Source organism: Ambystoma mexicanum, chromosome 3q (assembly GCF_040938575.1).
Source record: "Ambystoma mexicanum isolate Mex_15411 chromosome 3q, UKY_AmexF1_1, whole genome shotgun sequence".
NCBI lineage: Eukaryota > Metazoa > Chordata > Amphibia > Caudata > Ambystomatidae > Ambystoma > Ambystoma mexicanum.
The window spans coordinates 690,918,846-690,931,624 of NC_090926.1; the positions used below are offsets into that span (position 1 = coordinate 690,918,846).

Below are 12,779 nucleotides of genomic sequence, written 5' to 3' on the forward strand. Positions count from 1 at the left end.
GAGAAAAGGATATCGGAGAGGAAGGACCCAATTTGGTCCTGCGAGGGTCGGTCGGAGAGGAAAGAGGTCTGCCATGCCAGAGCCTGACCAGTGATACCCAGGTTATCACGGAGACAGTTGAGCAGGATGGCATGGTTGACAGTGTCAAAGGCAGAAGAGAGATCAAGCAAGATGAGGACACACAGGGTATTGGAGTCAAGGTTGGAGAGCAGGTCTTCACGGATGTTCAGGAGAGCAGTTTACGTGCTTCAGCACAGATGAGACAGCGCAAGCCTGGCTGGGCACCTCAGCCAGGCTCGAACAGTCCTATTAAATGATCAAAGACTGCAGCAGCCACAATGCGGCCCCCAGGTCCTCCCACCACAAGATGGGGGGGACAAAAAGGCATGCCACAAAAGTTGGGAGGGACTTGTCCCCCTTGTGTCCCCCTATAATTACGCCCATGGCTAAACATAACCTTTCGCTATCGATTTTGTGAGCATATACAACTCAAACCCTAAGTTCACATCTACAAAAAATATGGGTAGCAGCCGCTCTTTCCGCAATTGCTATAATTTCTACCACACGTGAGGTCCAAGGGGACCACAGATAAAAACTGGGACAGTGGGAAAAATGACTACCCGTTACGAAAGTACTGCTAATAATTAAATAATACATACTAAGGAATGTCCTTCAATCCACTTTATATCCTGCAATAAGCATTTCTTGGTTGTGTTCTCAACTTCGAGCCTCTCCTAGAGTCCCTCAATTACAATCGCTCTTAATCAATTTCCCCCCTCGTTGGGGTTTCGGGCTGCGCTTACAATTACACCCATCAGAAATGTGGTTATTTAAGACGGTGCTGCTAGTTTGCAAAGTTTGATGTCACTATGAAAAAGGAAGAGAAACCGTGTGTTCTGCTTTGTGCTGTACAAACAAACCAAAGTGACCCTGGGAAAATGCTAAGCAACGGAATATAGAATGAATCTGCCCCCCCCCCCCCCATACCCAGTCTGTTTAGGACTTTGGTTCCTCGGTTTGCCACCAGTCAGCAGCGTCAGCATGAGATGGCACTGTACGCCAGACGGCCTAAATACCAGCCTCTGAGCAGACCAGCTAGCCGTCTAATTCATCCCTGCTGTGCCCTTCTGACCTCAAAGTACTCAATACTGGTGAATCAACAATCCCTCTTCTGGTTACTGCACAATGCAGCCTTGAGGTTAAGGGAGAAAGAAAGGTGCAGCAGTAAGCAAACATGAATGAGCACTCGTGCACTTCGGGTCCACAGAACTGAACGTACCGAGGCTCTTGAGGAAACCGCACAATCTCTTGGCAGCGTCGTTCACACACAGGTTGAATTTAGCAGCAAAATAAGGCAAGGACTGGGGGCAGACGGACACAGCCAGCACTTTGTGTTTTGAGGCATCACATTTCTGTTAGAGATGAGAAGAAGAAAGAACGTTGTTATGGCACTGACATGACAAATTAGTGGCCAGCAAAGTGTGGCCACCAGGTGCAGCATGACTTGAAATCCATTCTTAAAAATATACAATGATGGGATGAGCCAAGAAACTGGTGGTAAGGAGCACACACAAAGAAACTGGAAACAATGTAAAAAGAATATAAAGGAAGTTTTACAAACGAAGGAAAAATCCAGCTACAAACAGGTTAGAAGCCTGAGGGTATTGGGAGCCTAAAAGGAAGGTATAGCATTATGCTCTGCGTGCACACACCCCGCTTGCCTTGCAACATATAATTTCACAACCACCTTGTAAGCTGGTCTTGAGGGTCGATGAAGGCAAACTATATATACTAGGTGTGTGTGATAAGGAAGCATGCATTGTTGCTGCTCCGTCTGAATGTGTTGCATACATGCAAACGTGCCCCAACCCATTAGGGAAATGATGGTCCATCCCGGTTTTAAGTTTTCATTCCAATGCTTAGTCCTGCATTCTTCTCTCCACCACCTCACACTATAAATCCACGACTATAAGTGTCCTCATGCAGAGTTAAAACCAGAACTGAATTAGCACATTGCGTGTGTGTGTGTGTGTTTGTGTACCAACGATACTTGCACTGCTGCTTTTGTGTGATTGAAATATCAACAAGTTCTGCCTGTGCGGGAGGTGTGTGTGGGGGGTGCGGGGGGGGCGGTTCGAAGCAGGATGGTTACGGTTTACTCCGGGATGCGAGTGAGAAGAGATTCTTACACTGCATGCCAGGCACCCAGGCACTTTTGTGCTACTGCTGCACATGTAACAGGGAGGCAGGAATCCGGTCAGGGGCATATCCCCCAGGGGGCCTTTTCCTGGGAGGTCGCAATGCTGGCAGAGGGGCTCAGATTTTCTTACCCCCCTCTCCCCCCACCACCCCCCCCACAAGTACTGCCAATTCAAAGTTGCACAGTCCAGAGTTGCAAGTGACCATTCAAGACTTTTAAATACAAAGCTATTTCATGTGCTGCTCTGACAATTGCTATCCCTTTATCCCTTTGCCCGTGAGAAGGGCACATGAGGAGATCTCTTTGGGGCTGCAAAAGGTTGGCAGATTCTCCTGCCCACCGAATACTTTCAAATGAATGTGCGTGTGCTTCCCTCTCCAGGCAACCACATCCTGGCAATTTTCTGCATGAATAAGAATGGTGTTATTAGTCCTAATGTTTTTTCCTGCCTTGTAAAGCATTCTAAGAGAAAACATGAACATGTGTTAAAATTGTCCATACTAATTTAGCAATAGGCAAATAAACTTGCACAATTTAATTTGCATTTTAAACAAAATCCAATATTCATCATTGAGAAGCGGAGGCAATACACAGGCCTGGTCATTTGGTTCGTTTCAGTCACAGACCCCCCTCTTCACTTTCTTTAAAACTCTCAAAACCATATGTTCACAAACGGGAATTGTATACACCTTACAAATGCCTGAATCTTGTTCTTTAAGTATGATCAAAAAGGTGTGTTTGGGTTACCTAAAGCATCATAAAAAGGTGGGCGTATATTGTGAGGTTGATTGGGCTAATCAAAATGATCCACTATTTTGTTAAGTTATGACAAAGTCCTAGGTGTGCAAAGGGCACCGTTGCAATTACATTTCTTTTCTGCCGTGGTAAACTAAGGATTGTATTGGAGCTACCTAGTCCGTCCTGTGTTTAATGTAGTGATGGTGGGCACCAAATAAATGGTGCCCCTTCGTGGGTTAAAAAAACTATATATTGCGGTGAAAAAAGGTCTAAATTGAACATTCTAGTAGCAGCAGAAATCCATGCATTCTCCAATAAGGTTTCCTTACACATGCATTTATCATCCACCGTCACTCATGACATCTCCACCTGTGGTGTATGACACGGAAAATCGAGTGTCCTGTAGCTTTTTTTTGTGTTGGTCTTCATATTTACTTTAAAATTACCCTAACCAGTTTGGAATACCACTCTTTTTCTTGAGCTATTGTTGCTCATGACAAGTACAAAAATGTGGGGACATGATTCGCATTAGTGTTGACATCCTTAGCACCACTTGGTATCACTGAATTATAGTTTTTATAGAATTATAGTTTTGAACCACGGCTCTTCATCTAATATACAATATGCAGAAATAGCTAACATACGTTTCCATGCAAAAGGTGAAAGACAGAACGGCATGGTTATGGTGGAAGTGAGGCATAAAAACGTACTTCTCCACACCAACACAGGCATACACAAACTCCATTAACTTAGGATAAAAGCAAAAAGCTGCTGGAGATGGCACCTTATTGAGGTTCAGAATTCGGAAAAGTTCCTTCTGGTTTTGCAGGGCGATCTTGGCGCTCTCCTTCCAGGTCACGCAGCTGTCACAGGCCAGGCAGTCACTTAAGAAGATTTTGGCGCTAGCCAATTTATGGAATTCGTCTAACTGAAAAATAAGCCGGCCACATTCAAAGATCATTGGCAATGTCGACCAGAAGAAATACATTTTTATTTTTAAAACGCAGCACACAAATGTGGGAATTACAGGTATTACATAGGGAGCTATCACAGGAAAGGTTAGAATAAAACTGGCCTCCCCAAAAAATGTACTGAAAACAGGGGCCACTAAGTGCAGTTAATTGTAAAATAGCACCAGAAGACAAAGTATGTAGGAGAAAAACACCCGAAAGTGACAACTCCCTAAGCCACAGACTCCCAAACAAATGTTAACAGTTAAACCACAGGGATACTGTAAACAGACAATGGAAACGGAAGGACCTATAAACATTCACCACACACTACAATGTATCATGAACCAAAGGCATCTGAAAACATGAACATGGAAATCAAAGAAATGAAAACAGGCTCAAAATCCCCAAGACACTGGCATCGGGAAACCATGGACAGGTAGATGGGACACAGAAGCCAAGGAGCCAAAGGGTTGTCGGGTGGGCGGGCGGGGGCAGAGAGAGGGGGCGTCGGGTGGTGGCAGAGAGAGGGGACGTCGGGCGAGGCAGAGAGAGGGCATCGGGTGGGTGGGCACATAGAGTGGGCGTCGGGGGGCACAGAGTGGGTGTCAGGGGGCGGGGCAGAGAGTGGGCCTCGGGTGGGCGGGCGGGGCAGAGAGAGTGGGCCTCGGGTGGGCGGGCGGGGCAGAGAGAGTGGGCCTCGGGTGGGCGGGCGGGCGGGGCAGAGAGAGTGGGCCTCGGGTGGGCGGGCGGGGCAGAGAGAGTGGGCCTCGGGTGGGCGGGCGGGGCAGAGAGAGTGGGCCTCGGGTGGGCGGGCGGGGCAGAGAGAGTGGGCCTCGGGTGGGCAGGGGCAAAGTGGTCAGAGAGAGTGGGCCTCGGGTGGGCGGGCGGGGCAGAGAGAGTGGGCCAGGGGTAGGCAGGGGCAAAGTGGTCAGAGAGTGGGCCTTTGGTGGGCTGGCGGGGGCAGAGAGAGTGGGCCTCGGGTGGGTGGAAAGGGGCAGAGAGAGTGGGCCTCGAGTGGGCGGAAGGGGGCCGAGAGAGTGGGCCTTGGGTAAAGAGGCTGCCACATGCAGACAAAAATAACAGCTCTGCCGTTAAATGTAGCCCAAGAATAGCCAGATTGTCCCAATATAGCCCAATATGAAATCACTCCGCAGCTGGGAAATGGAAAGCCTGGAACTAGATTACCTTCTTAGAATACTCCAATTGAAGCAAATATCGTTAGGAACTTCTCAGTCGGTAGTACGGCAGAAGAGTTTAAAAAAAGAGATTAGTCATTTTGAAGTTTTATGCCATGGCATTGCCCGTTGCTATGCCAAACAGATGATCTCAGTTCAGAACCCCCATTCCCTCTCGCTTTTGTAACAATGGTTTTGGCTGTTTCAAGTGCCACACAAATTCGCCACAACCAAAAAGTATGAACAAATGCATTTGAAATCTATAGATCTGTAAATTTAAAAATGCCCAAGAAACGAAAGAAATTTCAAGAGGTCTCGGAAACGGTAGTCAGTGAAAAGGCAATAGAGGATAGGTAACAGGAAATCGTAAAAAGAAATGTAAGGAATGGAAAAGAACAACTTACTAAAAGAGGCACTAGACTTTAGTCACAAAGTGCAGAAAAAAGGCTGAATAAATCCAGCAGAAATAACAGCATTCAACCAAGCAATAACAAAAAGTCACCCAGAAAACGAAGGCAGCAAAAAGATGCAGACCACTAAATAGAAATATATAACTTGATAACAGAAAACTTAAAAAGCAGAGGAATTAATACATCCATGGCTGCTGCATTAACAGGTAACTGCGTTAAAGAGTGGATTAGAGGCACCAAGCAAACCCGTCTGCAAATCAATTCTACTTCATCAGCCATTAAGTGCCACAGACTACTTTCCAAAGCTGTCAAACGGAGGTACATCACAGCTTGGCCGTGCCTTTGAAAAGCTGGTAGGGTTGGGACAACGTTAGTCAGGTAGACCGGCATATCAGCCATCGAAAGGAACTGCTCTAGCCATGCAGTCATCTCACAATTCGTTTTAGGGCACCCCTCTAGAGGGGCAGCAATTCATGTACTAACTGGGTAGTTGAAGTAGGGCAGTGGGACAGGCAAGATTAGCCAAGGGCAGGGCAACTCTGGGCACATGCACAGAGCTGATAGCACAGGTCGTGCCAGAGATGTGTAAAAAAAAAAAAAAAAAGGAGGCACACCCAGAGCAGAGAGGTTCCACCAGCCCAACCAATAGGCCGGCAGCAACCACTGAACACACACTCACCTCATCGCTGTCGTTCAAGCTCGAGGCGTCCTCTGGGGTAGAGCTCTCACTTCCTTCATGTTTCGGTTTCTTACTACATTCCTGAAAAAGAGTAGAGGCAAAAATTAATGCAGATTTCTGTGTCCAACACAATCCTAAACATCATGCCGGAGGCCAGGTTACATATAATAGCACAAATTCAGGGTGAACCAATTTCGGATATTCGAAAAGGAAGGGGATTCACAGAAAGACAGGGGCATTGCCTTTGAAAGGCCCAGGCTATGACAACATTACAATTACTAAAACCACCTTGCGTTTATATTGCAATCATTTTATAATATTTGGGCAGGATTTTGCAAGATGGGGGTGCAATGAGGGTATCGCCTTGGGTGCTACATCGTGTAAACAAATGCCCTGCTACACCAACTGTGGGGAAGGTGCGGAACAGTGTGGAGACGACCAATGGGAGCAGAAACCTCCCTGTGCAGAAAGGTGGGGGGAGAAAACAAGCTGCACTGGTCAAGGGCAAGGGAATTGATGAATGGTGTGGGACAGAAACCATGTATGTGCTGGATGACGTTTGGAAGGAACATATTCCTCCCGAAGTCAGTAGTACTAATTTTCGGAACGTCAAAGCAATCTGAAAGTTACATTGCAGATTCATGAGCATGCCTGAAACGGTGGTTCCAACCACATGGGTAGATGCTGTAGAGAATAGACAGGAGGGAAAAGCTGCACACACTTCCTGGTTCACAGTCACATTTTAGAGGCAGGAATTTAGAGAAAGCAAACTAATTGTGCACAAACAGGGCGATGTTAATGCATCTTTCTTGGGTTGGGTGTGGGCGACTTGACTTGCATGCAGACATGACATGTTCTTGTCAGCATATCTCCTAATATTTCGTTTTGGAAATTAGTGTCACATCCCCAATTGCCAATGGTTGTTATGTACTGTGTAGAAGCCTAAGAAGATTGACTTGCCACTGCCTAGAAAACAATCACATGCTGTGTATATGCACTGTCCCTTGGTGGAACATGACCCTTGTTTTTAGTTTGTGGGTATACTTTTTTCTTCACTCTCGGCACGCAAAAACACCATTACATACAGGGTCCAGAAAAACTGGTACCCTAAAACGAATACAAGCACAGTGGAACATTTTTTTTTCGATACACACAAACCTTGGTGACGTGTCCTTCCAAAATATTTATCCATACCAATGGGAATAAGTCGTCCTTGGTTAAAAGGGGCTTGACCACTCGCCAAATGAAAATGGCCGATTACTATGTATAAAAAAGTAAATTGCATGGAGATGACCGCTTATAATTATACTTGCTTGTAAGCCGTATCCTCTCTCCATGCCATTTTGATTATTTTGGGGTACGGGTGTAAATCCAGCATTAAAATAAGATTGTACAGGGGGGGGCACCAGGGGGCGCAGGCGTGATGGCTGCCTGATCGTTCGGCTCCCCTAAGGCCCCCGAGAGATTTGTGGAGTAAACTGCGATAAAAGGAACGTTATCCTCCTATAAAGGATGAATCCAGGTGGGGGTACTCCTGGGGACTCCGGCGACACCTTCCCGAGCATTGGAGGTGCCCGGGTCCCCGAGATATTTGATTCGGAGCTTTCGCGCTCCCCGTACCCCCTCTAGGCCCACGCCGCATACGAGGTGAAGCTCCGTGGCAGGGCCCATCCTCTCTGCGGACGGGCACAGCTCTCAACCTGAGGAATCTACACCCCCCACCCCTGCCAACATCATTGAAAGCCCGTGGGAGCCCCTTGGAGATCGGGGCCCTCATCCACGGGGGCGCCCGCGACGTGCCCGCCTTCGGCTCCCGCCGCTGCGGTTTTGGAGGACAGTGCGCCCCGGGCTCCCACAGCCTGATCCCGGCTTGCCACATGCACATCTGGGTAAATCGGCCCGGGCCGTCGCGGTGCGTGCCCGGGTCCCTCCCTCTCCTCTCCCCCCCGGCGGAACATCTTAGCAACAAGTGCCATAAGGACTCCCCCGGCTGCTGCTGCGACAACTAACAGGCCCGGGCCGACGCGGGAACGCGCCTGGGCCCCTCTGTGGAGCGCCTGGCCCCTCGTGGGTTTCACCACCTTATTTAAGGGCCTGTCACTTGCCATCCACAACAGAACCCGTCGGCCTACAGTGGGTGCTAGGGGGGCGACCACCCCGGCGGCCTCTGAACGCATCCACCGGCCCCAAGCCGGAGCAACCGTGAGTAGGGGCTGTCGGTGGGCGGGGGGGGGGGATTGCAGCCTGTCCGTCCTAACCACCACCCTCCCCGCCGCCGTGCAGGAGAGCCATGGCCAGTGGAGTGCCACAGCACGCAGAACAACGGATAGAAGGTCCCCTGTGGCCCCGTACAAGTAAACACTTGAGGCACCTGACCACCCACCGATCACAGACGCAGGGCCACATGGAGTGGGGCGCGCCGAGGGACCCGGGTCTGACCCCCACGGGCCGCAAGGGGACTCTACAGAGCTAATCTAACTCTCAGAACCCGCCCACCTCGCGACACCTCATTGGAGCTGGGACGGAACCGGGGGGGGGGGATTGTCCCCCGGGCCCCTGGGGAGACCACGAGGAACATTGAGAAACCACGAAGATCTAGAGGTGGATACACCCCATGAGTTGGAAAGAAACCCTGGCAAGATACCAATTCACTCCCCGAAAATCAGAGATGGAGATCAACCCCCCCCACCCACGCCAACCCCCGACATGAACACCATGCAGATCAATATCCAGACAATCCTAGACAAAATCAGGGGGATGAGAACAGACATGGGAGCCAAGCTGGCCGACCTCACCGCCAAGGTCTCCACGTTGGAGGACAGAATGGAGTGGGTAGAGAATAGCCAGGCGTCCACCGACTTCCTGGAAGCTCAGATGGAGGCAAGGTTTAAAGAGATGCAGCAGCGCGAGGGGGAGCTCCGTCTCAAAGTTGACGACATGGAAAATCGAGAACGGAGATGTAACTTGCGATTCTTCGGCCTGACGGAGGCGGAGGGGGAGACCCAGACCTGCCTGGAGGGCAAAGTGCAGGAGATCATTAGGATTGTCTTGGGAACTGACTCCGGAGAAACCATCCTGATTGATAGGGTTCATCGAGCTGGTGGAGGCGGTAGGGGCCCACGCTCCGTGCTTGCGAAGTTCCACTATTACAGAGATAAAGCAAAAATACTTGAAAGCGCTAGAACCCTAAGAGATATACAATACGACAATTCCAGGGTGGCAATCTACCAGGACCTATCCGCCCTCACGCTACAAATGAGGAAAAAATGCGGTCCAATCACTAGGTGGCTGCAGGAGAAGGGGGTCCGGTACCGCTGGGGACACCCATTCCACCTATCCAGCCGGTCAAGTGGCACAGCGGGTAGAGCGCTCGCTTTGACATCCGTGCAGAGCTTGCTAACGCAGGTTCGAATCCCGGTGGGTCCAAACTCAGCCTTTCATCCTTCCGAGGTCGATAAATGAACACCACACACCGTGGGTAATAATAAGCAGCGCTCGGATACCTGAGGGTTCGTAAGCAGCGCTCAGATACCAGAGGGTTCGTAGCGCTATATAAATGCGAAATTATTATTATCCTTTGAATGGCAAGAGGAGAACTTTCAGCTTGTTACAGAAGAGGACATTCAAAGAGGCATCAACAAACTGGTTGGGGCACCCCCGGGGCCCGCGGGGGAGCACGGCGGATCTGACAGAGACCCGAGCCGTGCCCCACGGGGTCCCGACCTCAGCCAGGGGAAACACAAAGTGAAGGGCACCCGGAAATTCCAAAAAACCAGGCATCCCTCGGCAGGTCGCGGAGGACCCGCATCATTACAGGATAGAAGAGGAAAGAAAAGGAATGCAATGCCGATCTGTTTTGGTTCATTCGCTCTTTCGCCCCTCGTGGCCGCCGGCGAATTGAGGAGAAATATTCGCTCCACTTTTGTTGATGCTAGGGCCCGCGCGATGGATCCGAGTGATCAAGAGGGAAGGGGAGAAAGTTAAGAAAAGTGATGTTATTGTACTGTATTGCATTTGCCCGAGGGGCCCTAGTGGGCCCCTCCATGTTGGGGGGTACTGTATGTTGCATTGGGATGTTGCCACGGTTGGTGAGGCTTATGCCGAAATTGATGGTTGAAGGTTTCGGGTCCCACCTGTCTGAAACGCGGAGTGGTGTTCTCTGTTGTAGGAAGGTGGCCAGGTGCGGCCCCCCGAGACCTTCGAGAATCCTCCCGATTCACACTGGAAGCTAGTTCACGGTTGGGCCCAGGCCCCACGAGACATAAGACATGCAGTGGGAATAAAGAGGGCTGGGTCGGGGGAAGTCTTGTAGAGGGATTGGACTCCGACTAAACATGTGAAATATTCGTATATATGTATAATCTAGAGGGTACAATCCACACCATTTTCTCTCTCGGGGCCCGGGCAGCAGCCCTGGTGGTTCGTTGACTAAACCCGATGTATGTGGGGCGATGGAGACGGACGCCTAACAAAATGGGTAAGGGAAATGGGGAACTGGGGATGGGAGGGGGTAGGGGGGAGGGGAAAGAAAAGGGGAATGCCATGCCATGGTTCTGGGGTTCAAGTCCACGGATGATAGCGGGGGTACTCACTGAGGCTTCACAGGGCAAGGGTAGCGACGACCATGGTTGAAGGTCGGATCGGCACGCTCAATGTTAAGGGCCTCAACTCACAAAACAAGCGGTCTCTCACAAGTAACCTATTCCGCAAACAGAAATTACTAGCCCTCTTCCTACAAGAAACTCACTATAGAAGGGGGGCCGAGTCGACGATCAAAGGAAAGGAGATGGGCAGAAACTTCTGGGCCTCGCACAAATCCTCGAAGGAGGGAGTGCGTATCCTCTTGGGTAAATCGCTGCCTCTCACCGATGTGGAGACGAAAAGGGGCTTTGGAGGCAGTTTTCTTGCGATCAAGGGGTCAGCCCAGGGCACACGAGTCACACTAGCCACCCTGTACACGCCCAACGCCGGCCAAGTTAAGTTTATCCACAAGGTTCTTAAGGTCATGGACGGGTAGGCTGAAGGAGCCACAATCCTGGGCGGAGACTTCAAATCTCATTACAGACCCCCATCTTGACTGGTGGTCAGCCAAAGGGACGGGACCAAAAGCCCCTACAAAAGATAACCTTACCTTGGGGGACCTCCTACAAGAATACTACTGGGTAGACGTATGGCGTACATGCTGGCAAATCCCTGGGGGTTACACATTCTTCTCCCCTCCCCACCAAACATATACCAGAATCGACTTGCTATTGGTGTCGGAGAAAGGAGGAGGGAGGGGGAGTGGCGGGGGGAGGGGGGGTTGGAAACCCTACGGTTGAATCTGTGACCTGGTCAGATCATGAACTTCTCGTTATGGAATGGCGATTGCAAGCCACCGTGAAATCACGCAGGTGGCACTGTAACGACACCCTCATGAGGGACCAGGTGTTTAGGGAATTCCTAAGGAACGAAATAGAAGCCTTCTTTTTATCAAACGACACAGGGGAAGTCCCAATGGTTAGAGTCTGGGAGGCAGCGAAGGCCACCTTCAGGGGTCTCCTCATCGCAGAGGGCTCGAGTAAGAAGCGAGAGAGGGCTCTGATAGAATCCAAAATCCGGGAAGACCTGCGGGCCATGAGGGCACAGCTCACCAAAGGAAACAGACCGTGAAAACCTCCTGAGTGAAATGAGAGAGAAGAGACAAGCCTTGCATACAATCCTGATTGGAGAGGTAGTTAAAAAAAATGAGATACAAGAAGCAGAGATACTATGAGAAGGGCGACAGGGTTGGAACTCTTCTGGCACATAGGTTGAGGGGAAACTGGGCGGGCAGACACAGAGAAGGTCAAGGACGGGGCGGGCAACGCCCAGATAAAAACTGAACACATAGCCGAATCATTTGCAGCCTTCTATAGGGCCCTCTACACTAAACAAGAGGGTGAATCACTGGATGAAATTCGAAAATATCTCGAGGACTACCCCCTACCCAAGCTCACAGACCTAGAGAGGGAGACACTGGACAAGGAGATAACAGAGGAAGAGGTGGAAGGGGCCATCAAAAAGCTTAAAATAGGCAAGACCCCGGGGGAAGATGGGTACACAGCGGATTTCTATAAACAATTCCAATCCTAACTAACCCAACCACTAACCAAATTATTTAACCAAATTAAAACCTTAGAAACCATTCCACCGACATTCCTGCAGGCCATAATCACAGTAATCCCTAAGCCGGGCAGAGACCCAGCGGAGTGTGGCTCATATAGGCCCATCTCGCTCCTGAACACAGATGCTAAGATCTTCACCAGGATCTTGGCGACACGTCTAGAAAAGTGTCTCCGCCGACTTATCCATCCCGATCAGGTAGGTTTTGTAGTGAACAGACAGGGAGCAGACAGCATGCGCAAAACCCTGCACATACTGAGCTCAAACGGGGTGAAATCTGACGGTGCCCTTCTCCCGTCTCTTGACGCGGAGAAGGCGTTTGACAGGGTGAGCTGGGCCTTCATGGAGGGGGTTCTGTCGTCCTTGGGGATGGGACCCAGATGGCGGGGATGGACGACGGCCCTTTACTCCCGCCCTTCCGCTAGAGTGGTGGTTAATGGAAGAGAATCGGAGCCCTTTCCCTTAGAGAGAGGCACAAGA

The 12,779-nt window shown here is 50.1% G+C and overlaps 1 protein-coding gene across 2 annotated transcripts in view; it reads right to left on the minus strand.

Moving 5' to 3' along the window:
• The window catches only part of NARF (nuclear prelamin A recognition factor), a 527,845-nt gene that overhangs the window by 311,760 nt on the left and 203,306 nt on the right, over positions 1 to 12,779 (minus strand). For both annotated transcript variants that reach the window (XM_069654602.1, XM_069654603.1), the window contains exons 3-5: positions 6,156 to 6,236; positions 3,723 to 3,866; positions 1,280 to 1,412 (exon numbers count right to left, since the gene is read on the minus strand). In XM_069654602.1, coding sequence (XP_069510703.1) covers positions 1,280 to 1,412; positions 3,723 to 3,866; positions 6,156 to 6,236 — 358 coding nt within the window. The remainder of the gene's footprint in view (positions 1 to 1,279; positions 1,413 to 3,722; positions 3,867 to 6,155; positions 6,237 to 12,779) is intronic.